The following is a 25,452-nucleotide window of genomic DNA, read 5'->3' on the forward strand; positions in this document are numbered from 1 at the left end:
CATCTCCAGCGCAAACATGTAGACCACGTTCGGTCCAGAAGACTATCCCCTCAAAAGATTCCCCGCCCCCGTTGCTCATTTCTACAGCCGCAGAGACCAGAGACAAGGGAAGGTAGTACAAACAATCTTCCACTGGTGCCTCACTCGAAGCCTGCGCAGGTCGTTACAGAACTGAATGGAGATAGAGACGCTGACATGACGGAGGCAACAGACTCTGACTCCGAGATGGAGACACAGGATGCATCAGAGGGGGAATCGTCGGGTCCACGGGCCGTGGATGTACAACCATTGCGCCGTTCATCACGGAAGCGCCGGTCTCCGTCTCGTTACACGCCACCTGATCCAGCGCCACGTGCAAATGGTGTCCGGCCTGCGGCAAAACGAGTCCGACGCCCTCCTTCGCCTGGGTCTTCGGTGGATTCCTTGGACTTTGGGGGGGAGGGATGTTATAACCTGCCTACTTACCATTGGCTGGGGCCTAATGACAATCCCACAATCCTGTGGGAGTATGAGCTTCCCCAATGAGGGGGGCGGAGGAACCATTAGTAAACTCCTAGTATAAATAAAGCTGGCCAGTTTAGGAACCAGCAGGAAGGAGTGTGCAGCAAGGGAAGTTGCTGCTGCTGTTATACATATATATGTTATTGTAAATAAATGTTATTACTTTGTATCCTTAAAACTCGTGCTGGATTCTTCGTGGCCCTCACAAAAGAGCCCCTGTCTGGAAGCTCCCCCGGAAGAAGGACCCCTGCCTGCAAGCCCACCCCCGGAAGAGACACCCCTGCCTGGAAGCCCCCAAAAGGGTGACCCCCACCAGAGACCTCCCAGAAGAGAGACCCCTTCTGGAGGTCTTACAGACAGGGGTCACGCTTTTGGGGTGTCCCTGGTGGGGGTCTCTATAATTAGGGGGGAATCTATTGGGTTATCTTTAATTAGGGGGGCTCTGGTGAGGGGGAGCAGGAGTGGTTTGTCCCAGAAATACCGGGGTGAGGGATGTGCAGAATTGCATTACAGGTGAAGGGGTGTTGAATCACATTGCGGAGAGAAAGGGGGCCCATCTGCTAGACCTCGCTATCGGGCCACCCGCTGAACATGGCTCATTGCAAAGGATTGGTACTCACTTCCAGATTTGTACACCCAGTGTGAGCCCTGCCCCCTCCCTCTCCCCGCTCTTTGGGGTGCCCTCTTGTTGGCCGGAATGAGTATGTGTGGGGAGTGGAGAACTGCTGCAGCTTTTCAGCCTTTTGAGTGTAAATCTCGACCCCAGCGAATTGGACGACATTTTGCATGGCGGGGAAGCGAACCTAGGTACGGTGTACTTTTGGAGGGTCAGTGCAGACTTGATGGGCTGAATGGTCTCCTTCTGCACTGTAGGGATTCTATTTATCATTTATTTGAGGGATCTAACTTATATTTTTAGGAATTGGTTTCTACATTTAGATAAATAGAAATATCAAATTGAGAAAATGGTAAACAACCCTGAGCGAAGTGCAATTTAAACAGATCTGGGTAATTACATTTCAAAGAGAAAATTTTAGCACGTTGCTGAAATGTTGGCAAAAGGTATTTGGCGGTAGGATTGTAATGGCTATTTTGGATTTATCTGGGGAACTAGTTTGTCTCAAGACAGAGTGATATGGGGAACCGGTGGGGAGATGCACTTGAGACCAGGAAGAGACAAACTATGATCCGATTGGCTCGAAGGGTCTACCTCTGCTCCTAATTCCTATGTTCCAATGTTCCTAAAATGCTTTGAAGTTGGAGTGTACACCAGGGAGGTTTCTATTATTCTAGATCAAAGATGCTAACAGCAGCCACTTGCAAACAACCACGGTCTCTCGATGGAACCAGGGAGTCAAGTGGCCCATTATCTCGAGAATCAAAGGATTGTTTTGAAGGATGTTTGCAAGATTCCATGTATGCCACTGTGCTATGGTGGCAGGCTATGCAAGGAGAAATCTTTTTTTGGGGGGGGTTTACCCATGTGTTTTGCTCACCGAAATAGGTGGTCATCTGGGAAGGATGTGAGAAGGCAGTCATGTACCATCACGAGCGTTCAGAACAAAAAGCCTAGAGGCCATTAGGAGCCAGGGTGTTTCTGAGCCACTGAACCACAAAGCAGGAATTGCATGCTGGTACCATGCTCGGAATGAAAATTCCAAATGCAAGAGGAATTAAAGATCTGTCTGGCAAAGCTAGTGGAAGAGATCGGCACCCCCACAGAGACAGGGAGAGCTCTGGAAGTCTAAGTGCCAAACTGGGGAACTGGGGAGAGTGAAAGAGACCTGTGGAATGCTCTGGTTTTGTCTCAGGTGGAGTGAAGGAACCCTCAAAATCCTGAAATGTTGAGGAGAACTCTTAATTAACAACAGGATGGGGTGTGTTTTGTTAAGATTTTTGGGTTTACATAATAAGAGAACTTGTTTCACTGGCATGTTAGGGTCTGGAATAATCAACCTGAAAAGGCGAGGGAAGCTGATACCTTAATTAATGTTAAAAGGGATGAGGGTGTTGCACGATCAATTGCACAAAGACTAAAGTTGGGTACAACTGTGGCTTTATTACAGTCAGATGCGTGGCCTCCTGCTGCAGCTGGCGAAATGGCAGGGCACGGGATGTCATGCATATTTATACAGTTCTCCGTGGGCGGAGCCAGCCGGCAGGAGCTACCGGCGAACCTGTAGTGCAGGTCCTACCTTACATCTCCTTTTACAGTGGTTCACCACAGAGGGCATATCGTTAAGGAAATCAGGGTTATAGACAAAATTGATGTGTAAGGTAATAAGCTAGACTTCTGTATCCAGCATAAAGGATTGAGTGGACACCTTCTCAGCTGTGTGATTTTACGATCATGGTATATAATTACTTCATTTCATATTTCAGCTAATAAAAGAATATTTTACACAACCTCTTTTAAAATGTTGATCCGTGTGTGCTGAGTGTGTCAAGTCATTGCTGATTTTATTCAGTCGAGATGTAGAGGTTGTCTGCCAAGACTTCCAGTTAGAAAGGTTGAAAAGCAGCTTGTCATATTGTCCTGTTAACCTGTCTTCAGATGCATTCTTTTGTTAAGCTCAGTGTCCGTTTCTCACACTGTCTGTCTTTCTCTCCCTCTCCTTTTGTTTCTTTCAGCCTTGGAATTCTGTGAGGCTCCACCAGTGTTATGTGGTGGATATCAGGCAGATATGTGTGATCCTTCCCACCATGGATACCCTATGATAATAGGCTCTGATGTCGATACTGAGACAGAAGGGGCTGCATCTCCTGATCATGCTTTGAGATTGTGGATGCGAGAAATCAAATCTGAACATAGCTCTTGTCTGTCGAGCCGAGCGAACTCAATGCTTTCTCTCACTGACACTGAACACGAAAGGAAGTCGGATGTAGAAAATGGTAAGGAATAAAACTCAGCAGTTTCATAAAATGTTGTTTTGCATAGGTGGCATTAATCAATTATACATGCACATTAAGAATGGAGCTATTTTCCATGGTGTTATAGGGCATGGTTTAGTTTAACCTTGTAGAGCAATGCATTGTATGAATATTATGACAGTAGAATTCCTATCCTAATCCAGCCAAGGTAAATTAACTCATTTTTGGCTGTTTATTAATTCTGCTGTATTGCGTATATAATTTACATTATTTTTTGTACACCCAAAGTTTGCTGTCACTCAAATGTTTCTAAGATTTTGTACAGTTTTACTTTATCATCCTGAGTTACGGTAATTCATGCAAGGCAGACTATATTATCTTGGCATTCTAACAGGGCAAAACATATTTCGTATCGGTGAGTTGTGAGCCATTCAATTCTCAGGTCTTGACTACAGGTCTAGTACGTTACTGGTAGTATCTCCTTTTATTTAAAAAGGGGAGAAAATCATGATAAGATTTCAGTCTCCAGTGAGGTCAGAGCTGCATTTGAGATCTTAAGTATTTTTGAAAGTATTAGAATTTTTAATAAAATATTGAGGATGGAGGAAGGAGGTGGATATCCTCAGGCCCATTTTATGTAATAGTTTGCTTTTCATCTCTTCCTTCCTGCTTTCCTTACAAGAAAGATATTGGAAGGATGTGGAATAAATACGGTGACAATTCAATATATTTAAACCCTTGGCCACATGCACAAAAAATATTGATTGAAGGAAACAGCCATGCCCTTGACGGAAAGTTAATACAAACCTGAAAAAAGTGTATATCGAAACGTACAAAAGATATTCAGTGGGCAAGGGGCTAATTGGAAAATTGTATGTCTTTCGCCAGCTTTGCTGATAGAATGCCAGATTATCTTAAGGTATTCTTGTAAAGCATACAGAAAGGACAATGGGGGTTTACCACTGGTATGCCATTGGCTTCCTAGAGGTTCTAATTTAAACGTGAGAGGTCACCTATAGTAAAGATTTACTTTCCCCTCCACTGTTCTTTTGAGCAAGCAAATCTGGTGTTTGATATGTGTTGGGATATTGGCACTACCTGCTAGGCCAACCTATTGGGAAGAATGGCAGGAGGTAGATGAGGCCCAAAAAGCTAAAGGCATGATCGAATGGTCACAGTGTGCCAGAAAGGCAGTGTACCACAGTGCAACATGGCTGACAGAAGCTGGGAGACCCCCCCGTACTCGGGATTTACTCACTATCAACGCCTCACAAGCTCTAACACAATGTCGCGAAACGTTGTGTTGTGAATCCCGCCCATTATGGGTGCAATCACTTTTTGGCAAATCTGCATATTAGAGCGAGACAGTTAAGTCTCACTTGAATATGCAGTTTTCCAAGAGACCCGAGGCATTGGCATCTACCCCCTTTGCCTCCGAGTCCTCGGATGAGCAACGTTCAGTACTGGTCTACACAAATGGGAAGCATACGAATGGCACTCGTAGGGGTCTCCCAGGAGATCGGATGCCCCCCAGGTGCTTGCCCTCTGGGTAAGGCGGCACCCTGGCACTGCTGGAATTGCCACCTGGATGCCAGCCTTTCACCACCAAGGTGCCAATGTGGTATTGCCAGCTAGCAGGGGCACTGCTAAGGTATCAGGTTGGCACTGCCAATCTGGCATTTTTCGTGCAGCAGCGATCGGGCCAGGGTTGCCCTGAGGGTGGTATGTGGAAACCTGGAGGCCCCTTCGTAGTGAGTTGCGGCTGGGGGTGATGGGTGCGGGTTGCGTTGGGGAAAGCTATGGCCTCACCTACCCCAGCCATTTTATGATACATCTCCAGGTCTCCTTATTGGCATACACCGGAGTGCCAGGGACTATTCGTTAAGTCCACACATAGACATATAGTGGCTCTATGCTGCCTGCCATTGCGTTCTCTCCATGTGACTGCTGGCTGTTTTTCACACGATATTGACAGTCTACACGGTTGAAACTTGGGATGTTAAATCGTCGATCGGCCTCAGGCCTCCGAGGTTGAGAAAGCTCCCTCATCCCCTGCCATTGTCTGCACGTCTCCCATCCTGAGTTAAAATTAGGGTTAAAGTTCTAAATTTGCGAGCGTACCTCTGAGGGTCACGAAAGAGAATTTCAGCCTTCGCTCTGACTGTGCCCATGATGTGACTGTACAATACAGGCAAAGCTTCCTGACTTAAACATTTTACAGATGAGCCAGCATTTATTTTAAGTTGAAGTGGATGCCACTTTGTTTTCTTCAGGGATTACCAATAGCCAGAATTAAAATAAATGCAACAAAAAAATCTGTGAATGCTGGGAACTACAACAGAAAATTCTGCCAATGCAGGAGAAATTTCAGGTTAACATTTCTGGTGAATACATTTTGCCAGAATTCTAATTTGAAAGAAAGTCAACCTATATTTTTCAAGCTGACTGACCTGTTGTGCACCTACAGCATTTAGTTTTTGTAACAAGTACCGAGCAATTTATTTCTCAACTCTTTAACTTCATGCAGTGCTATGTAAATGACAATGTCATTCAAACATTTTTTTTTTTAAAAGCTAGAATTTTATTAGCTAATCTCATAATAGATCCTAATGCACATAAAGTATTTATAGAACTTTGAGATTTAAATTAGATTCTGTAGAACGAGAGGGTAATTGGCACAAATTGTTTTAATATTTATGAAATTATAAACCTATTCAGATCCAAAACTTCAAATGTACAGTGTTACTATTTAAGTATTTCATGTAGTTAAAAATTATGCCAATGCATTAGGTGGTTACTGGGCTATGAAAATTTATTACCTCCCATTAGGAGTTAACATCCTTAAGGATCCTAACTGAGAAGAATTTAGCCATCTTGATTCAATCCCCAGTGATTATAAATCTAAATCACAAAATCATTCATTATTTAGCATTAACTTAGTATTTTTTAAAGAGAAAGTCCTGTGGGGAAATGACCCTCCCATACATACAGAAGAGTAGATTATTCCAGCTTCTATAGTGTGAGGATTTGCTGTATGGCCTGGTTAAATATTAAGCATCAATGTAAATGCATAATATTTTTAAATATATATATATATTTTAACACTTTTGTTAATGGGGTGTGTTATATTGTTAGGAAAATAAAGGTATTTTCAAGGGATTTATATTTGTATTGGTAAATATTAGAAATAAGGTAAAGTTCTAAGTGGGTTTAATTTAATTTTGCCTGGAAGGGTAAAACCTATAGTTAGATAAATGCTGGACAAAGGTGTTTCCATGTGTGTGGATTGGTTAAGATCGAACTGTGTTTCAATGGTGCTTAGAGAGAGCTACGGTGTGAAGAGTAAATAAACCAGCAGTGTTTAACAATTGGGGCCTTATAAGGTAGTGAAACTTGTACATTTTAGTTTAGATAACTTGATTGCAGTTGGAGATAGCTAATGAGAGAGAAGGAAGCTCTCACAGCTCTGCTGGAAGTAATGGTTTTCGAAAGCTAAAGAGGGAATATCTCTCTCGGCCATGCTAGAAGAAACATAATGGTTTAGATACTATATCAGACTATGGAACATAGAACATAGAACATAGAACAGTACAGCACAGAACAGGCCCTTCAGCCCTCGATGTTGTGCCGAGCTTTCTCCGAAACCAAGATCAAGCTATCCCACTCCCTTAGGGTGGAATGGAACCACCTTTTTGAGGTCTTGGACAGATTCAGTTTTGGCCTCAGATTCTCCTCCTGGGTTCATTTGAGGTACAATTCCCCGAAATCCAACATCCGTACAAATATGACCTCCTCCCAATACTTTCCGTTAGGTAGAGGCATTAGACAGGGCTGCCCCTTTCTCCATTGCTCTTCGTGTTTGGTCATTTAACCTCTAGCAATAGCATTGATGTCGTCAGAGGGATGAAGGGGAGTACACCAAAAGGGAGAAGGGCACCAGATCTCACAATTTGCAAATTACTACTTTGTAAATTACTACAAATTGAGGATCCGGTCTCCTCAATAGAAAGCATGAAGATTCTCACGATATTTGGCATATTCTCACGCTATAAATTAAATGTCAGTAAAAGTGAGTGTTTCCCAGTGAACTCAATGGCCAGAAGTGGCTCGGCTTGGTTTGCTGCCATTTCGCCTCTCGCCCTCTAATTTCCAATATCTGGGGATCCGTGTGGCCCATAACTGGGACTTACTCCAAAATCTGAACTTTTCAAGCCTCATCAGCATGATCAAATTGGACTTCGAGATGGACTAACTTCCTCCTGACTCTAACGGGCAGAATCCAAACTGTTAAGATGAATGTGCTACCTAGGTTTTTGTTCTTATTTCAAAGTATCCCCATTTTTATTTTTAACCCAAAGCATTTTTTATTAGTCAACAAATTAATGTCATCGTTTGTCTGGGCAGGTAAGAGTCCTCAGTGCTCTGCTTCAGAGACAGAGGATTGGGAGGCTTGGCCCTCCCCAATCTAAAGTTTTGTAACTGGGCTGCCAACATGCAGGAACTCCTACAATGGTTGTCTGACCCGAAATCAAACTGGAGTAGATTAGAGGAGTAATGGTTAAGAAAACAAATGCTGTAAACCTAAAGTCCAGCTAGTTAAGGAAATGAGAGAAATTAAGAGAGGTTTTCAAGAAGTCTGGAGTTAACAGAACAGAGGAAACTGCGAACCAGAAGGAATTACTATTCAGTAAAGCCACATTGGTCATTGATCATTATTTTAAATAATTGAGAAAAATCAGTGGCTGGTCCTCAGAGTTTGTATAAAAGCATTAAGAAAAATGAAACCTTAATGGAAGCAGTGGAGGGAAAGCATAATTTAAAAGAAGATTTGAAAGTGTGACTTTTGAAAGCGGTATTTGAAATCACTCGTGCGAAAGCTGGAGTTTTGTGAGACAAGGTGGGCTCACAGTACAAGAATCATCTTGGGTTAATTTGAGGAGAAATACACAGACACTCACTTGCGTTCAAAGAGGAGTAAAGGCGGATTAAAGGAGTTTTGTATCATAATCCAATTTTTTCACGTTTAATGAATGTTTTTTTTCGCTAAAACTAATTAGCCATCCTGTTACTCTGTTCCTCCATATTTTATTTAAAAAAATGTTTTTGAGCCAGAGTTCCATTCTGGGATCTTCCTGTCCGGTTATAAAACCAACTTGGATTGTAACAATATTCGTACATGATGAAATATTTTCAGTCAGTTTTCTAAAGCCTCACCCTAACTTTCTCACTGAAATATCCTCCTTTTCTTCCCTCAAATTCCTCAAACTCAATAATTTCAACAGATCAACTTGTTTTCTGGCCTCTCATGTCACTGCTTGTTCAAATTCGTACCTTCCGCATCAACTCCCCAACACTATATTCAAATTTAGCACCTCGCCCTTGATATGAGAAGTGACTTTTTTCCTCTCATCATCTCTGTGAGATAAAGCCATTGTTGATCACTTTTTGTATGCCTTACGACTTGCAAACTTGTACCCTTTCAACACCATTCCTTCATCTTCATGCCCCAGAAAGCTCTTCTCAAAATCATTTGCAACTCTCGTTTCAATATGCCATTCCCAACTGTCCTAGCTTTGGCCCTCCATTCACCACATATTTCTGCAGCTGTTGATCTGCTGAATCAATACGTCAGATCTGCATTTGATGCCCTTGTCCCCAGTAAACCCTTATTCACTGTTTGTTGATGTACCATTTGTCAATGTTCCTGTTGATTATTCTCTTTGTCTCTATGTACGTACTGTGTACGTTCCCTCGGCCGCAGAAAAACACTTTCCACTGTACTTCAGTACATGTGACAATAAATTAAGTCAAATCAAATCAAAATTCAAATTCTCTCCCAACCTGATTGCCCCTCCTGGTACAGCCTCCATATTTTCTCCCTCAGCTCCGAGTGTTGCACAATTTGTTTAGCTATCAGTTGCCACATCAAGCTGGATCACATCAAGCATGATCGAGATTCGCCTTCCACTGTCAAAAACCATTCACTACTCCAAGATCATCCTAAAATGCAAAGGTAACCTCTGGCTTCTATTCACTGATACATATTATAGCTATATATTCCATAAGCTTCTCTTCTTGAGCCCTCTACCCTTATTTAGGTATCAATTTAGTCTCATTCCCCATGCTCTTATTTTCTTTGTCAAATATTTATTAACTTTCCTTTTAAGCGCTACTCTACAATTTGCTTCCAGCACTGTTTCTAGCAAAACATTCCATGCCCTAAAAGACTATGTGCTGGATTCTCCATTATTGGGACTATGTCCCCATGCTGGTCTCAAAAACCGTGGAGTTTTACTCCTGAAAATCCTGGAAAAAAGGGACACGAATTCATAGCCCTGCAGGGAGCTAGCAGGAACCTGGAGTGAATCACGCAGCGGTTGCTGCAGATACGGGCCCCCGCACGTCTGGGTCAGAGGCCGCGCATGCGCACAGCGGCAGCCTCCAGCAGCCGCGTCGTGCTCCATGGCAGACTTTGACCGTGGAGCCAGATCCAAGAAACAGCCCCCCCAATCGGCCATGCGCGTGACCCTCAAACCCTGCACAATCATTTCCCGGCTGCCCCCTCATGGCCTCCGATCGGCCCGTTCCCGACCAGGGTGGCCACAGACTGAGTCTGTAGCCACCATGCGAGTATCCCGACCGGCAATACCAGGTTAGTTCCACGCCGCCGGGAACTCGGCCGGTCGGGGGTAGAGGATGTCGGAGCGGGCCTCTGGCACTGGCCCCTGGCGGTGCGGCCTACTCTCCGGTGACGCCGCTTTTCGGAGCCCGGAAAATCATCAAACCGTTGGTGGGCCCGATTTCGATGCCAAACTCGATTCTGCGCCCGGCGCCGGCTTCGATTTTGCCGTTGGGGTGCGGAGAATCCAGCCCTCTGCCTTCATTTGTAAAATTATACCTCCCAGAGTACATAGTCCTGTTTAGTCTTTAATTGACCCCGTTATTTAGCTTTTGTCTACGTTTAGAAAATCTGACACAATTCCGCCTATGTTACCTGACTGTCATTCTTTCTATTCTTTATTGCTCATCTACGTTTTCTTCATTATGTTTGATTCGGTGTTGAATTATTCGGCCTAGATTTTCCATATGCCTCATAGGTCTCATTTAAATTTTAATTTCTCCACTTATCCAAGGATCTTCAATTCTGCCGCACTCTCTTCACTCTGTGGGGATATATCTATTATTATCCTAATCATATCCTGCTAGTTCTGGCTTATCTGCCAATTTTTCTTTGCGATTTTACTGGGCTGGTTCCCCTCTTAGCTCATTAACATTTGCTTGATTTTCAATTATGTCCCTTATCTTGGACTCTTTTTTTTTTCCAGTTTTCATATCAAACTTAATTGTGATTACTTTCCAGAGGAATTCTCCTTACTCACGCTTAACAGTTAATTTATTGGGCTGAGATCCAGAAGTCACACCTTTTTTTTGAATTAAAAGCAATTAAATCTGCTGGGCACAGCAGAAAATCTTCCTGCATTTGCTAGTTAAATTATTTTTACCCCAATGTATTTTTGAATAATTAAAGTCACCATGATTACGATTCTGGTGACTCTGAATATTTTTCGAATATGTCCCTCTGAATATTTCCATTTAGTGGTCTATAATAAATTTGATGCACGATCAATGACCATTAAAGCGAGGTTGTAGTCCAACTGAAGGCTTTAATAAGCTAGATGTTTCCCCCAGCAGCTCAGGTACAGAATCTTATACACCGCCTATCAGGGCGGAGCTATCATACACTCTAACCAATAGAAAGCATACAGTTTCCACCAATGGTGCTTTAGCCTATCAGGTACCGTAATACCTATAATACCACATTCACCCCCTGTTAAAAAAGAGTCCGGCGGGTGTGGTGGCCAGAAACTACAAAACATAGCAACATGGTATAATTAGTTATGGAGGTATCGTAATACCTCCGTACAGTGTTTAATAACTATTTACAAGTCTGGTAGCTATGTACATTTGATGGTTTATATTTACAGATTACAGTTAAAATGAAGCAATCAGTCAATCGGGGGCCCTGGTCATCCACTGTGATCGTTGGAGCTTCGGTGGTGACTCTGATGGAGGCTCGGGCGTCTGTGACTCCAGGAGTGTGAATTCGATCTCCATGGCGGTTTAGTCAACCCGAGACGGCGCTGGTGGGAAAAGCGGCTGTCCTGGGAAGGGAGCGCCTGCGGGGGGTGTCGGTGAGTGTGGGGGCCTAGATGGGGGCGGCAGAAGGACCGATTATCCTGTAAGGCGCTGCGGTGGAGGGGAGGGTGGGACTGGTGGCTGGAATGTGCGTGAGGTTCCGGCGTGCGCCAGGTCCTGTAGGGAGACCGTATCTTATCGGCCGTCGGCATACGCCACGTAGGCGTACTGGGGGTTAGCATGGAGCAGATGGACCCTCTGGACGTGTTTTCGGAGCAGGATGGGTCCGGGTGCTGCCAGCCAGGTCGGGAGCGAGGTCCCAGAGGAGGACTTCCTAGGGAAGACCAGGAGACATTCGTGAGGTGTCTGATTGGTGGTCGTAGAAAGCAGTGACCGGATGGAGTGAAGGGCATCCGGGAGGACTACTTGCCAGCGGGAGACTGGGAGGTTCCTGGACCGTAGGGCCAGTAGGACAGTCTTCCAGACCGTTCTGTTCTCCTTCTCTACCTGTCCGTTACCCGGGGGGTTGTAACCTGTCGTCCTGCTCGAGGCGATGCCCTTGCTGAGCAGGAATTGACGAGGTTCGTCGCTCATAAAGGAGGACCCCTTATCACTGTGTATGTAAGCGGGGAACCCGAACAGTGCAAAGATGCTATGGAGGGCCTTGATGACGGTGGTTGCGGTCATGTCGGGGCATGGGATGGCGAATGGGAACCGGGAGTACTCGTCAATCACGTTCAGGAAGTACGTGTTGCTGTCGGTGGAGGGGAGGGGGCCTTTGAAGTACATGCTGAGGCGTTCAAAGGGATGGGAAGCCTTTATCAGGTGCACTTTCTCTGGCCGGTAGATGTGCGGTTTGCACTCCGCGCAGATTTGGCAGTCCCTGGTGACTGTCCTGACCTCCTCGATGGAGTAGGGCAGGTTGCGGGTCTTGATGAAGTGGAAAAATTGAGTGACCCCCCGGGTGGCAGAAGTCCTCGTGGAGGGCTCGGAGGCGGTCCACTTGTGCGGTGGCACCTGTGCCGCGGGAAAGGGCGTCAGGAGGCTTGTTTAACTTCCCGGGACGATACAAGATCTCGTAGTTGTAGGTGGAGAGTTCGATCCTCCACCGCAAGATCTTGTCGTTTTTTATCTTGCCCCGCTGTGCATTATCAAACATGAAAGCCACCGACCGTTGGTCAGTGAGGACAGTGAATCTCCTGCCGGCCAGGTAATGCCTCCAATGTCGCACAGCTTCTACTATGGTCTGGGCCTCCTTTTCAACTGAGGAGTGGCGGATTTTGGAAGCATGGAGGGTAAGGGAGAAGAAGGCCACGGGTCTGCCCGCTTGGTTGAGGGTGGCCGCCAGAGCTACGTTGGACACATCGCTCTCGACCTGGAAGGGGAGGGACTCATCAATGGCGTGCATCTTGGCCTTTGCAATGTCTGCTTTGATGCAGCTGAAGGCCTGGCAGGCCTCTATCGACAGGGGAAAAACTGTGCATTGGATCAGGGGACGGGCCTTGTCCGCGTAGTTGGGGACCCACTAAGCGTAGTAGCTGAAAAAACCCGAGGCAGCGTTTCAGGGCCTTGGAGCAGTGAGGGAGGGAGAACGCCATAAGGGGGCGCATGCGTTCAGGGTCGGGGCCTATAACTCCATTTCGCACTACGTAGCTGAGAATGACGAGACGGTCGGTGCTAAACACACATTTATCCTTGTTGTATGTAAGGTTAAGAATTTTAGCGGTCTGGAGAAATTTTCGGAGGTTGGTGTCCTGGTCCTGCTGGTCGTGGCCGCAGATGGTGACATTATCGAGATACGGGAATGTTGCCCGTAAACCGTACCGGTCAACCATTCGGTCGATCTCACGCTGGAAGATCGAGACCCAGTTGGTGACACCGAAGGGAACCCTGAAGAGGTGATGGAGCCGCCCATCTGCCTCGAAGGCAGTGTATTTGCGGTCACTAGTACGGATGGGGAGCTGGTGGTAGGCGGACTTGAGATCCACCGTGGAGAAGACCTTATAATGCGCGATCCTGTTTACCAGGTCGGATATGCGGGGGAGAGGGTACGCGTCCAGCTGTGCAAACCTGTTGATGGTGTAGTCGATGACCATCCTATGCTTCTCCCCGGTCTTTACCACCACTACTTGAGCTCTCCAGGGGCTGTTACTGGCTTCAATGACCCCTTCCCTCAGTAGCCTTTGGACCTCTGACCTAATAGAGATCTGGTCTTGGGCACTGTAGAGTCTGCTCCTGGTGGCGACAGGTTTGCAATCCGGGATGAGATTCGCAAACAGGGAAGGCGGGTCGACCCTAAGGGTTGTTAGGCCGCAGACAGTAAGGTGGGGTATAGGGACGCCGAATTGGAAGGTCAGATTTTGAAGGTTACACTGGAAGTCTAAACCAGGAGTGTAGCCGCGCAGAGGTGGGGAAGGACGTAGAGACAGAAATTTTTGAACTCTCTTCCCTGGACTGTGAGGTTTGCTACACAAAACCCCTTTATCTCCACTGAGTGTGAACCGGAGGCCAGGGAGATTTTTTGATTAACGGGGTGGACAAGGAGCGAACAGCGCCTTACCGTGTCGGGGTGTATGAAGCTCTCCGTGCTCCCAGAGTCCATTAGGCAGGACGTATCATGCCCATTGATGAATACGGTTGTCGTAGCGGTTGAGAGTGTTCGAGGCCGAGACTGATCCAGAGTCACCGAGGCTAGTCGCAGCAGTTGAGAGTTCTGTTCGGGCAGTGTTTGGTCAGCCAAGCTGGGGTCCTGGGGTTTCATCCAAGATGGCATCTCCCATTGGTCACACATGGCTGGGGTGCACAAAATGGCGGCGCCCATCCCTCCAACGTGGCGTCCGCAGAACAAGATGGCGGCGCCCGGGGTCTACACGTGGCCCTGGGATATGGAGGTGGCGGCGACCGCTGGCCACACGGGGCCCATGGAGAAGATAGTGGTCCCGGTCCGCATTCGCCGCTGGAGACCGCGGCAACCGCCCAGGCCTGGCATACCCCCCACGGAATGGCCCTTCTTGCCGCATCCCTTGCAGGTGGATGCGTGGGCCAGGCAGCGCTGGCGGGGGTGCTTGGCCTGCCCGCAAAAGTAGCAACGGGGCCCCTCGGGGTTGCCAGGCCGCCTTGCAGCGCAGGCCTGTGGGGGAATGGGGGAAGTCTCGGGATCAGCCGCGGAGGGGTTCCACGTTGCCCAGGAGGCTGCCGCACGGTCGGGAACATAAGCGCGGGCATTCCTGGAGGCCATGTCCAGGGAGCCTGCAAGGGCCCATGCCTCCCTGAGACCCAGGGTGTCCTTTTCTAACAGGCGTGGCGGGTTTGTGATGATATCATACCTGCCACGAAAGCGTCCCGGATTAAGAGTTCCATGTGTTCGCTCGCCGAAACTTGCGGGCAGCCGCAGCTTCTGCCCAACACCAGGAGTGCACAGTAGAATTCCTCCAGCAATTCCCCAGGGGTTTGTCGCCTTGTTGCAAGCAGGTGCCGGGCGTAGACCTGGTTTACCGGGTGAATATAGTGTCCTTTTAGCAGCTCTATTGCTGCATCGAAGTCTTCCGCTTCCTCGATGAAGGTGTAAATCTCTGGGCTCACCATTGAGTGCAGGACGTGGAGTTTCTGCTCTCCCGTAGGTTCGTTTTCGGCCGTCTCGAGATACCTTTTAAAGCACGCCAGCTGGTGCTTAAAGTTTGCTGCTGAGTTCGCCGCGTGGGGGCTGAGTTGCAGACACTCCGGCTTGATTCGGAGCTCCATCCTTACTTCTTAAAAAACTAGCTTATTAAATTGATGCACGATCAATGACCACTAAAGCGAGGTTGTAGTCCAACTGAAGGCTTTAATAAGCTAGATGTTTCCCCCAGCAGCTCAGGTACAGAATGAGGGGCGGCACGGGTTCTTATACCCTGCCTATCAGGGCGGAGCTATCATACACTCTAACCAATAGAAAGCATACAGTTTCCACCAATGTTGCTTTAGCCTATCAGGTACCGTAATACCTATAATACCACAAAACTCATATTAGAGTAACAGTTCCCCTACTTGTATCATACCATCTTGTATCATCCTTATGTTCTAGTATGTTAAGGAATCTTCAATTAATAGACTTACTAAATTTATACAGAGTATATAGCACAGACACATTCAGCACAAGCAATCCATGCTGATGTTTACATTCCATTTGAGCCTCCTCCTGTCCTATTAGAATTCAGATAGCCAGGGAAGGAAAAAACTGGAGCCTATCATTTATACACATATAAGGGTTTATTGACAGAGACACATATTGTACATAATGTACCTCCAACTCAACAATCACAGCTATAGCCTGTTCCTGTACATAGGTGATTTCACATTTATTGTACACTTGAATGTAATTAAACACCTAATTGATTTTTAAAAATTTACTTGTGAGATGTGAGTGTCAGTATTTGTTGCCCAGCCCTAATTGCCCTTGGGCAGGCATGAACGACCTTCTTGAACTACTAAAGTCAAAATGCTTTCAGGAAGGGTGTTCCAGGTTTCTGATCCAGCAACAATGAAGGAATGGTGATATAGTTCAAAGTTAGGAAAGTGTATGGATTAGGTGGGATCTTGCTGATGGCTCAGTTCCCATGCAACTGCTGTCCTTATCCTTCTCGGTATTAGAGGTTGCATGTTTGCAAAGTATTATCAAAGGAGGTTATAAATGGCACACACTATTTCCACTGTGCGCCGATAGTGCAGGGAGTGAATGTTTAAACTGATGGATATGGTATTGATGAAGCCGTTTGCTTTGCCTTCCGTGTTGCTGAGCACCTGGAGTTTATTGGAGCGGCACTCTGCAAAGCAAGTGGAGAGTATTTCATTGCACAAGTGATCTGTAGATTGTAGACTGGATTTGCAGAGTCAGGAGGTGAGAAAACCACAATATTTATATGGCTGGTCCAGTTAAGTTTCTGGTCAATGGTATCCCCAGGATGTTGATGGTGGGAGATGGTTAGATTTTCTCTTCATGGAGATGGTCATTGTCTGGCACTTGCATGACAAGACTTGCCACTTATTAGCCCAAGCCTAATGTTATCCAAGTTTTGCTGCATATGGACATGGACTGTTTTATTATCTAAGGAGTTGTGAATGATAGGGGGTATCACCATATTGCTGATTAAATGCCAATATTATAGCTGCACTGAAAAAGCTTGACCAGAGGCACATCTCATTCCGAAGCACAAGTTTTCAGTATTACAGCCAGCCTGTCAGCGCCTTTACTGCATCCAGTCCATTCAGTCATTTTCTGATATCACTTGAAGGGAATCAAATTGAATGATGATTGTTATCTGATGCTGAGGACCTCAGGAACAGGATGTGATGGATCATCTACTCAGCACTTATGGCTGAAGATGGTTGCAAATGTTTCATCTTTTCTTTTGTACAGATCTGTTGGGCATTTTTGAGGATGTTTGTGCATCTTCCTCTTCAAGTTAATTGTTTAATTGTCTGGATGTGGTATGACCACAGAACTTTAAACTTATCTATTGGTTGTGCATGTAGTCCTGCATTGTAGCTTCACGAGCTTGGCACCTTGTTTTCAACCATGTCTGGTGCTGCTCTTGACATGCTCTCCTGCATGCCTCATTGAACCAGGTTTGAAGGTAATATATAATTAGCATAACTTCTCTCACCTATCTCTATCAGCATCATCCTCTATCTCCTTCTCCCTCATAAAGATAACTATGCCCCAATTAAATGTGTCTACATTACTTTCCTCAACCGCACTCTGTGTTAGTAATCTCCATAATCTCATCACTCGCCTTTCTGAGTAGAAGACGATGACTAGTGGTGTTCCACAGGGTTCAATGCTGGGACCTTTGCTGTTTAAATGATTTGGAGGAAAACGTAGCTGGTCTGATTAGTAAGTTTGCGGACGATACAAAGATTGGTGGAGTTGCGGATATTGATGAGGATTGTCAGAGGATTCAGGATATAGGTCGGTTGGAGACATGGGCGGAGAAATGGCAGATGGCGTTTAATCCAGATATATGCGAGGTAATGTATTTTGGAAGGTCTAATACAGGTGGGAATTATACAGTAAATGGCAGAACCCTTAGGAGTATTGACAGGCAGAGAGATCTGGGAATACAGATCCACAGATCACTGAAAGTGGCAATGCAGGTGGACAAGGTAGTCAGGAAGACATAAGGCTAGGGCAGCACGGTGGCACAGTGGTTAGCATTGTTGCCTACGGCACTGAGGACCTGGGTTCAAATCCCGGCCCTGGGTCACTGTCCGTGTGGAGTTTGCACATTCTCCCTGTGTCTGCGTGGGTTTCGCCCCCACAACCCAAAAGATGTGCAGGATAGGTGAATTGGCCACGCTAAATTGCCCCTTAATTGGAAAAAATAATTGGGTACTCAAAATGTTTTTATAAAAAGAAGACATATGGCTTGCTTGCTTGTTTTGGTTGGGGCATTGAGTATAGAAATTAGCAAATTATGCTGCAGCTGGACAGAACCTTAGTTCGGCCACACTTGGAATATTGCATATAATTCTGGTCGCCACACTACCACAAGGATTTGAAGGCTTTGGAGAGAGTACAGAAGAGGTTTACTGGGATGCTGCCTTGCCTGGAGGGTATTAGCTATGAGGTGAGGTTGGATAAACTTAGATTGTTTTCACTGGAATGACGGAAGTTGAGGGGTGACCTGACAGAAGTTTACAAAGCTATAAGTGGCACTGACAGAGTGGATATTCAGAAGCTTTTTCCCAGGGTGGGAAAGTCAATTACTGGGGGACATATGTTGACGGTGTGAGGGACTAAGTTTAGAGGTGATGTGCAAGGTAAATCTTTTACACAGAGGTTGGTGAGTGCCTGGAACGTGCTCCCAGGGGAGGTGGTGGAAACAGGTACGATAACAGTGTTCGAGAGGCATCTTGACAAATACATGAATAGGCTGGAAATAGAGGGATATGGAAGTGCAGAAGGTTTTATTTAGCCAGACATCTGATTGGCGCAGGCTTGGAGGGCTATAGGGCCTATCTGTGCTGTACTGTTCTTTGTTCATTCTGCAAATAAATTTCTCCTGAATTCTTTATTTGGATTTGTTTATTGTCACGTGTACCGAGGTACAGTAAAAAATATTGTCCTGCATACAGTCCAGGCAGATAATTCCATACATGAAAAAAAACCATAGGGCAAACATAAATACACAATGTAAATACATAGGCACAGGCACCGGGTGAAGCATACAGGAGTGCGGTACTACTCATCATTTGAAATCTGTTTTCCAAGTGCGTCTCATTCTCTTTATAACATCGTGACCATGAGAACTGTTCCTAGCACTCCACACGTTCCTTCTATCGTTCCTTGGACATCCTCTCTCTTCCTTTTTAAGTATTGGTATACTGTTAGCTACCTGCCAGACCTCTGGTACTAAACTTTCTTTCTAATGAGTGCACTAATGCCTTTGCTATCTCTTCCCTCGATTCCTTGAAAATACTTGGACATTATATGCCATGCCTCTTTTCCCCAGAATAATTTTTAATTGAGAACTTTTACTTGCAGTCCTGCCCTAATTTTAGACATAATATCATTATTCATTTTTTGACACCTGGGGCTAAGTACTGCTTGTGTAAAATGAAGAAAGAGAAATCTGCCAAGGAGCATGATATATTTGGAACAGACACTTCTTTGCCTTCTCTTAAAGTGAATGGAAGGAAAGTTTGTTGCATTTTGTAAGGAATGTGCAATCCTCCCAGCCAGATTTTCATGACAGAACACTGGTGTAGCAATGTTTAACACCTAGGCATTGGAGTTGAGAAATCTATCCCAATATTTCGATAATTGTTATATTACACCCTCATCAGTTTTTACCCACCTACTGGCAGTTTACTATAACTTTGAGTTATACTCAAGAAATGCATCTAAGTATCTCCTGTACATGTTTACATGTCTTGCTCAATATCATCCACTGGGAAAGGATTCCTGAAACTATTTCTCGCTGCAGGAACAACAAATTGTAGTATTTAAAAAATGTTTTTTCAGAGTCTGCTTTCCCTATTCTAAAATCTTCATGCAATGTTACCTGAAACTGGGTAACCATCGTAAAATATGCAGATTTGAATCATGTTGCAAGATTATGGGTCTAGGATTGTCTTCTAAAAATCACAGATTTCCCTATTTTCTTTCTTCATCTGGGGTGATAGCTTTTCAGTCTTCATGCAGTTTCTGTTTTGCTTGGTTTGGGAGATTTGTGTTTGTTTATAATGGTCATGAAAAGGGTATGCATCAGAGGTGGTGATGTTCTCATGCATCTTCTGCCCTTGTCCTTCTAGATGATAGTGTTTGTGGGTTTAGAAGGTGCTGTCTAAGGAGGACCTGCAATGCATCTTGTAGATAGGACACACTGCTGCCAATGTGCAATGTTGTTGGAGAGAGTGAATGTTTGTGGATGTGGTGCCAATCATGCACGCTGGCTTGTCCTGGATGATGTCGAGCATTTTGAGTGTTGCTGAAGCTGCACTCAACCAGGAAAGGGGAGCTGTAAAGAACAGTGGTCCTCAGATTCTATTGTTGATTTCAACGTCAGATAGGGACACTACAATTGAGGAGAGCTATTTGTCAATGTTTGATTCCTGGGGCTGGATTTTTAAAAGGGTTGGGGTCTAGATCAGAGGCGGACAGGCACGCAATTTGCTGCTGATGCCCTCCCTTCCAGTTCCCTGCCATCATTCCAACCCCAAGCTATTCTGAAGGAGGGTGGCTTGAGGGCAGATTGCCTACTCAACAGCAAGCAGCTACCTGACATCAAAACAAAGTGCTGGAAATAGTCAGCAGGTCTAGCAGCATCGCTGTAGAAAGAAACTGAGTCATTTGCCTGAATTTTCATCAGTAAGTTGGATGTGCCGAGTCGGGAGAATTCCTGGCTCCACCAAACTGGTGAAACAGTTGAGGAACAGTGGAGAACCTTCCAAGCGATTTTGCACAGTGCTCAGCAAAGGTTTATACCAACAAAAAGGAAGGACAGTAGAAAGAGGGAAAATCGACCATGGATATCTGAGGAAATAAGGAAGAGTATCAAATTGAAGGAAAAAGCATACAAAGTGGCAAAGATTAGTGGGAGACGAGAGGACTGGGAAATCTTAAGGGGGCAACAGAAAGCTACTAAAAAAGCTATAATGAAGAGTAAGATAGATTATGAGAGTAAACTTGCTCAGAATATAAAAACAGATAGTAAAATTTTCTACAAATACATAAAACAAAAAAGAGTGGCTAAGGTAAATATTTGTCCTTTAGAGGATGAGAAGGGAGATTTAATAATGGGAGGTGAGGAAATGGCTGAGGAACTGAACAGGTTTTTTGGGTCGGTCTTCACAGTGGAAGACACAAATGACATGCCAGTGACTGATAGAAATGAGGCTATGACAGATGAGGACCTTGAGAGGATTGTTATCACTAAGGAGGTAGTGATGGGCAAGCTAATGGGGCTAAAGGTAGACAAGTTTCCTGGCCCTGATGGAATGCATCCCAGAGTGCTGAAAGAGATGGCTAGGGAAATTGCAAATGCACTAGTGATAATTTACCAAAATTCACTGGACTCTGGGGTGGTCCCGGCAGATTGGGAATTAGCAAACGTGACACCACTGTTTAAAAAAGGAGGTAGGCAGAAAGCGGGTAATTATAGGCCAGTGAGCTTAACTTCGGTAGTAGGGAAGATGCTGGAATCTATCATCAAGGAAGAAATAGCGAGGCATCTGGATGGAAATTGTCCCATTGGGCAGACACAGCATTGGTTCATAAAGGGCAGGTTGTGCCTAACTAATTTAGTGAAGGTTTTTGAGGACATTACCAGTGCGGCAGATAACGGGGAGCCAATGGATGTGGTATATCTGGATTTCCAGAAAGCTTTTGACAAGGTGCCACACAAAAGGTTGCTGCATAAGATAAAGATGCATGGCATTAAGGGTAAAGTAGTAGCATGGATAGAGGATTGGTTAATTAATAGAAAGCAAAGAGTGGGGATTAATGGGTGTTTCTCTGGTTGGCAATCAGTAGCTAGTGGTGTCCCTCAGGGATCAGTGTTGGGCCCACAATTGTTCACAATTTACATAGATGATTTGGAGTTGGGGACCAAGGGCAATGTGTCTAAGTTTGCAGACAACACTAAGATGAGTGGTAAAGCAAAAAGTGCAGAGGATACTGGAAGTCTGCAGATGGATTTGGATAGGCTAAGTGAATGGGATAGGGTCTGGCAGATGGAATACAATGTTGACAAATGTGAGGTTATCCATTTTGGTAGGAATAACAGCAAAAGGAATTATTATTTAAATGATAAAATAATGAAACATGCTGCTGTGCAGAGAGACCTGGGTGTGTTAGTGCAATAGTCGCAAAAGTTGATTTACAGATGCAACAGGTGATTAAGAAGACAAATGGAATTTTGTCCTTCATTGCGAGAGGGATGGAGTTTAAGACTAGGGAGGTTATGTTGCAATTGTTTAAGGTGTTAGTGAGGCCACACCTGGAGTATTGTGCTCAGTTTTGGTCTCCTTACTTGAGAAAGGACGTACTGGCAGTGGAGGGTGTGCAGAGGAGATTCACTAGGTTAATCCCAGATCTGAAGGTGTTGGATTATGAGGAGAGGTTGAGTAGACTGGGACTGTACTCGTTAGAATTTAGAAGGATGAGGGGGGATCTTATAGAAACATATAAAATTATGAAGGGAATAGATAGGATAGATGCGGGCAGGTTGTTTCCACTGGTGGGTGAAAACAGAACTCGGGGGCACAGCCTCAAAATAAGGGAAAGTAGATTTAGGACTGGGTTTAGGAGGAACTTCTTCACCCAAAGGGTTGTGAATCTATGGAATTCCTTGCCCAGTGAAGCAGTAGAGGCTCCTTCATTAAATGTTTTTAAGATAAAGATAGATAGTTTTTTCAGGGATTAAGGATTATGGTGTTCGGGCCGGAAAGTGGAGCTGAGTCCACAAAAGATCAGCCATGATCTCATTGAATGGCGGAGCAGGCTCGAGGGGCCAGATGACTTACTCCTGCTCCGAGTTCTTATGTTCTTATGTTCTTCTTATAAACTGACTTTTAAGAACAGTCAGGTTGGGTTAGAAGTCGGGAGGGAGACCCTGGTATGGTGAGGAAGATGCAAGGTGCGGAGGCAGGCTGAGCAGAATGTTAGACACAGCTCCAGCACCGTGCCAACAAAGACATGAAACATCCTCTAGCCCTTCCCCCTAGAACAGAGTCCCCATGTCCTATGCCGCTTGCTGTACCTACGCACAACCCTCCATGCCAACCTACACCACTCTGCCCATCCCAATGGCTCTCTATAGACCCAATGCCAACTTAGTAATAACTCACCCAATAGCTACCATGGGCAAACCTCAGAGATGAGATAAAAGAAAGTTCAAAGTCTAAAGTCTGGGCCATCATGTCTGCATCGGCTCTCCATAAGAGCGTTATGATTGAGTGCCTCTTGAATGCCTTGATTGAACCTGTCTCCACCACACACATGCCCTGTCTGCCTAGGCTTTCCTCATAAGACGTTGTGAAGTATCATGTTCAGGGGCAGGACATCGGCGGCATTGTGGCACAGTGGTTAGTACTGCTGCCTCACAGTACCAGCACCAGGGTTCAATTCCATCCTTGGGTGACTGTTCGTGTGGAGTTTGCATGTTCTCCTCGTATCTGTGTGGAATTCCTCCAGTTGCTCCTCCCACAGTCCAAAGACGTGCAGGTTAGGTGAATTGGCCATGCTAAATTGCCCTTAGTGTCCAAAAAAGGTTAGGAGGGATCATTGGGTTACGGGGATAGGGTGGAAGTGAGGGCTTAAGTGGTTGGTGCAGACTCGATGGGCCGAATGGCCTCCTTCTGCACTGTATGTTCTGTGTTCTATGATTGTTTCCATTGGTTTTATATCTAAAATATGCCAATTTGTTTTGCATTGATTGCGGTTTGCCTCACATTGTGACGAGAAATACAATTGTGACGTATAGAAAATATATCACGTTAGACTGCTTGTGATTGTTCAGTGCAGTCATATATTTTGCTGAGCTCATTCCATCATTTTAGCTCTGAAAAAAGTCAGACAGGCATGAAATGTTTGTCTCCACAGATACTGTCAGACCTCCTGAGCTTTTCCAGTAATTTCTCCTTTATTCCACAATTTATGGACTGCTACTGCCTCTCTTGACTTTGGTACCTTCTGAAAATGTGACCAATTTTCATTGAGTTTCTGCATCCCTGATCAGTCCCTGTTGTTTTATACCCTTCAGCATTCCTCTTGTTATTGTCGTACAGTTCCCACCACTTAATGATGATATTTTTTATTAGTGTCGCAAATAGGCTTATATTAACACTGCAATGAAGTTACTGTGAAAATCCCCTAGTCGCCACACTCAGGCGCCTGTTCGGGTACACGGAGGGAGAATTCAGAATGTCCAATTCACCTACCAAGCACGTCTTTCGGGACTTGTGGGAGGAAACCAGAGCACCTGAAGGAAATCCACACAGACACGGGGAGAACGTGCAGACTCCATACCGACAGTGACCCAAGCTGGGATTCGAATCTGGGACCCTGTCGCTGTGAAGCTGTGCTGACCACTGTGCTACCAGGCACCCCTCTACTGCACCTGTTATTCCCAGGTGGTCACCCATTCAAGTACTAACCAGGTCTGGGTCTGCTTAGCATCCAAAATCAGAGGAGATCGGGCGTTTTCAGACTAGTATAGTCATAAGCACTTAAACTGTCAGTGTTTAAATCTGGCAGTTGTTTAAATCGGCCACAAATCACTAAAATATTCCCCTTTATATTAATAGTCCTTTCTTAAGAAAGCTTATTAAGCAAGTTGAACTTTTCATTCAGACAGGTGTTAAGTGAGCAGTTTACACCATGTTACTGATTATACTTAATTATCTCCAACTGGTCAAAAAGCAGAATACTACGAATCCTGGGTATTTGAAATGTAAAGAAAAAATGCTACAAAATGCTCAGCAGGTCAGAGAGAATCTGTGGAAAGAGGCAGAGTTAGAATTTCAGGTCAATGATATTTTATCCACTTGAAATGTGAACTCGGTTTTACTCTCTCCATAGACGCCACCTGACCTGCCGAGTATTTCCATCACTCCCTATTTCTGTCACCTCAACTGGTGTTGAGTTACAGCTTTCACTACTCAGCACTGCAGTACCAAACAAGTTCAAGTAGGAAATCGCACCTTGTTAAGATTCAAAAGCACAAAGTCGTTGGCAGATAATTTTTCATCTGCACTGCAATACAACAGCCAGAACCTCACATTGTATCCAAACTGGTCTATTGATTGTACATTTTTCAATGCACATGGAACTTACTTTTCCATTTTCGATTAGAGATAAAGGACCGAGTGTTACAAGTGGAGGAGATAAAGCATGCAAAGTGTAGAATGGACAAATCGTGTTAGCACCACCATACCTTCCACAAGCAGTGAGGACTGCTTAGAAGTAAATTCTAGGCCTCCACCTTCACCCCTCTGATTCCCCCCCTTTTTTATTCCAACTTCATTTTGTGTTCTCCCATGCTCGTTGCATGGAGCCCATTTTCATATCCTTGTAGAGTTTGTAGAGGGCATGGACTCTCTTTATTTCACTTTTAAGTTGTTTTGTTAATCTATTTAGGATTTAAGGTCATTAAGCTTGAAGATCTATTTGTGGTGAATGCTCATAATTGTCCATGAGTCAGCTCTCTCCCTCAAAAGGGGAAAGCAGCATATGGTCAACTGGGACTATGCGACTTTAAAGGAATCCCTGTTATCTTTCGCTGAACAAAACGTCCATCTGTTTTAAATATTCTCTCATCTCATCTCTCATCTCTGATTTTAGATGTTTTAAAGTTATCCATGGTCTTGTATTTAATCTGGTCCCACTTCATGTTCAAATGGATTATTCGGTGCTGACAGTGTCACATTCCATTTCCTATACAGAGGGTCATTTACAAATACCGG

The 25,452-nt window shown here is 45.1% G+C and overlaps 1 protein-coding gene and 1 pseudogene across 3 annotated transcripts in view; one reads left to right on the forward strand and one right to left on the reverse strand.

The window, feature by feature from the left end:
• tenm1 (teneurin transmembrane protein 1) overlaps positions 1 to 25,452 on the forward strand; it is a 1,545,585-nt gene that overhangs the window by 571,000 nt on the left and 949,133 nt on the right. For all 3 annotated transcript variants that reach the window (XM_072505612.1, XM_072505613.1, XM_072505614.1), the window contains exon 3: positions 3,133 to 3,393. In XM_072505612.1, coding sequence (XP_072361713.1) covers positions 3,133 to 3,393 — 261 coding nt within the window. The remainder of the gene's footprint in view (positions 1 to 3,132; positions 3,394 to 25,452) is intronic.
• On the reverse strand, positions 24,096 to 24,214 carry LOC140422827 (5S ribosomal RNA; annotated as a pseudogene).

The sequence above is a fragment of the Scyliorhinus torazame genome, chromosome 5 (genome assembly GCF_047496885.1).
Source record: "Scyliorhinus torazame isolate Kashiwa2021f chromosome 5, sScyTor2.1, whole genome shotgun sequence".
Classification (NCBI taxonomy): Eukaryota; Metazoa; Chordata; class Chondrichthyes; order Carcharhiniformes; family Scyliorhinidae; genus Scyliorhinus; species Scyliorhinus torazame.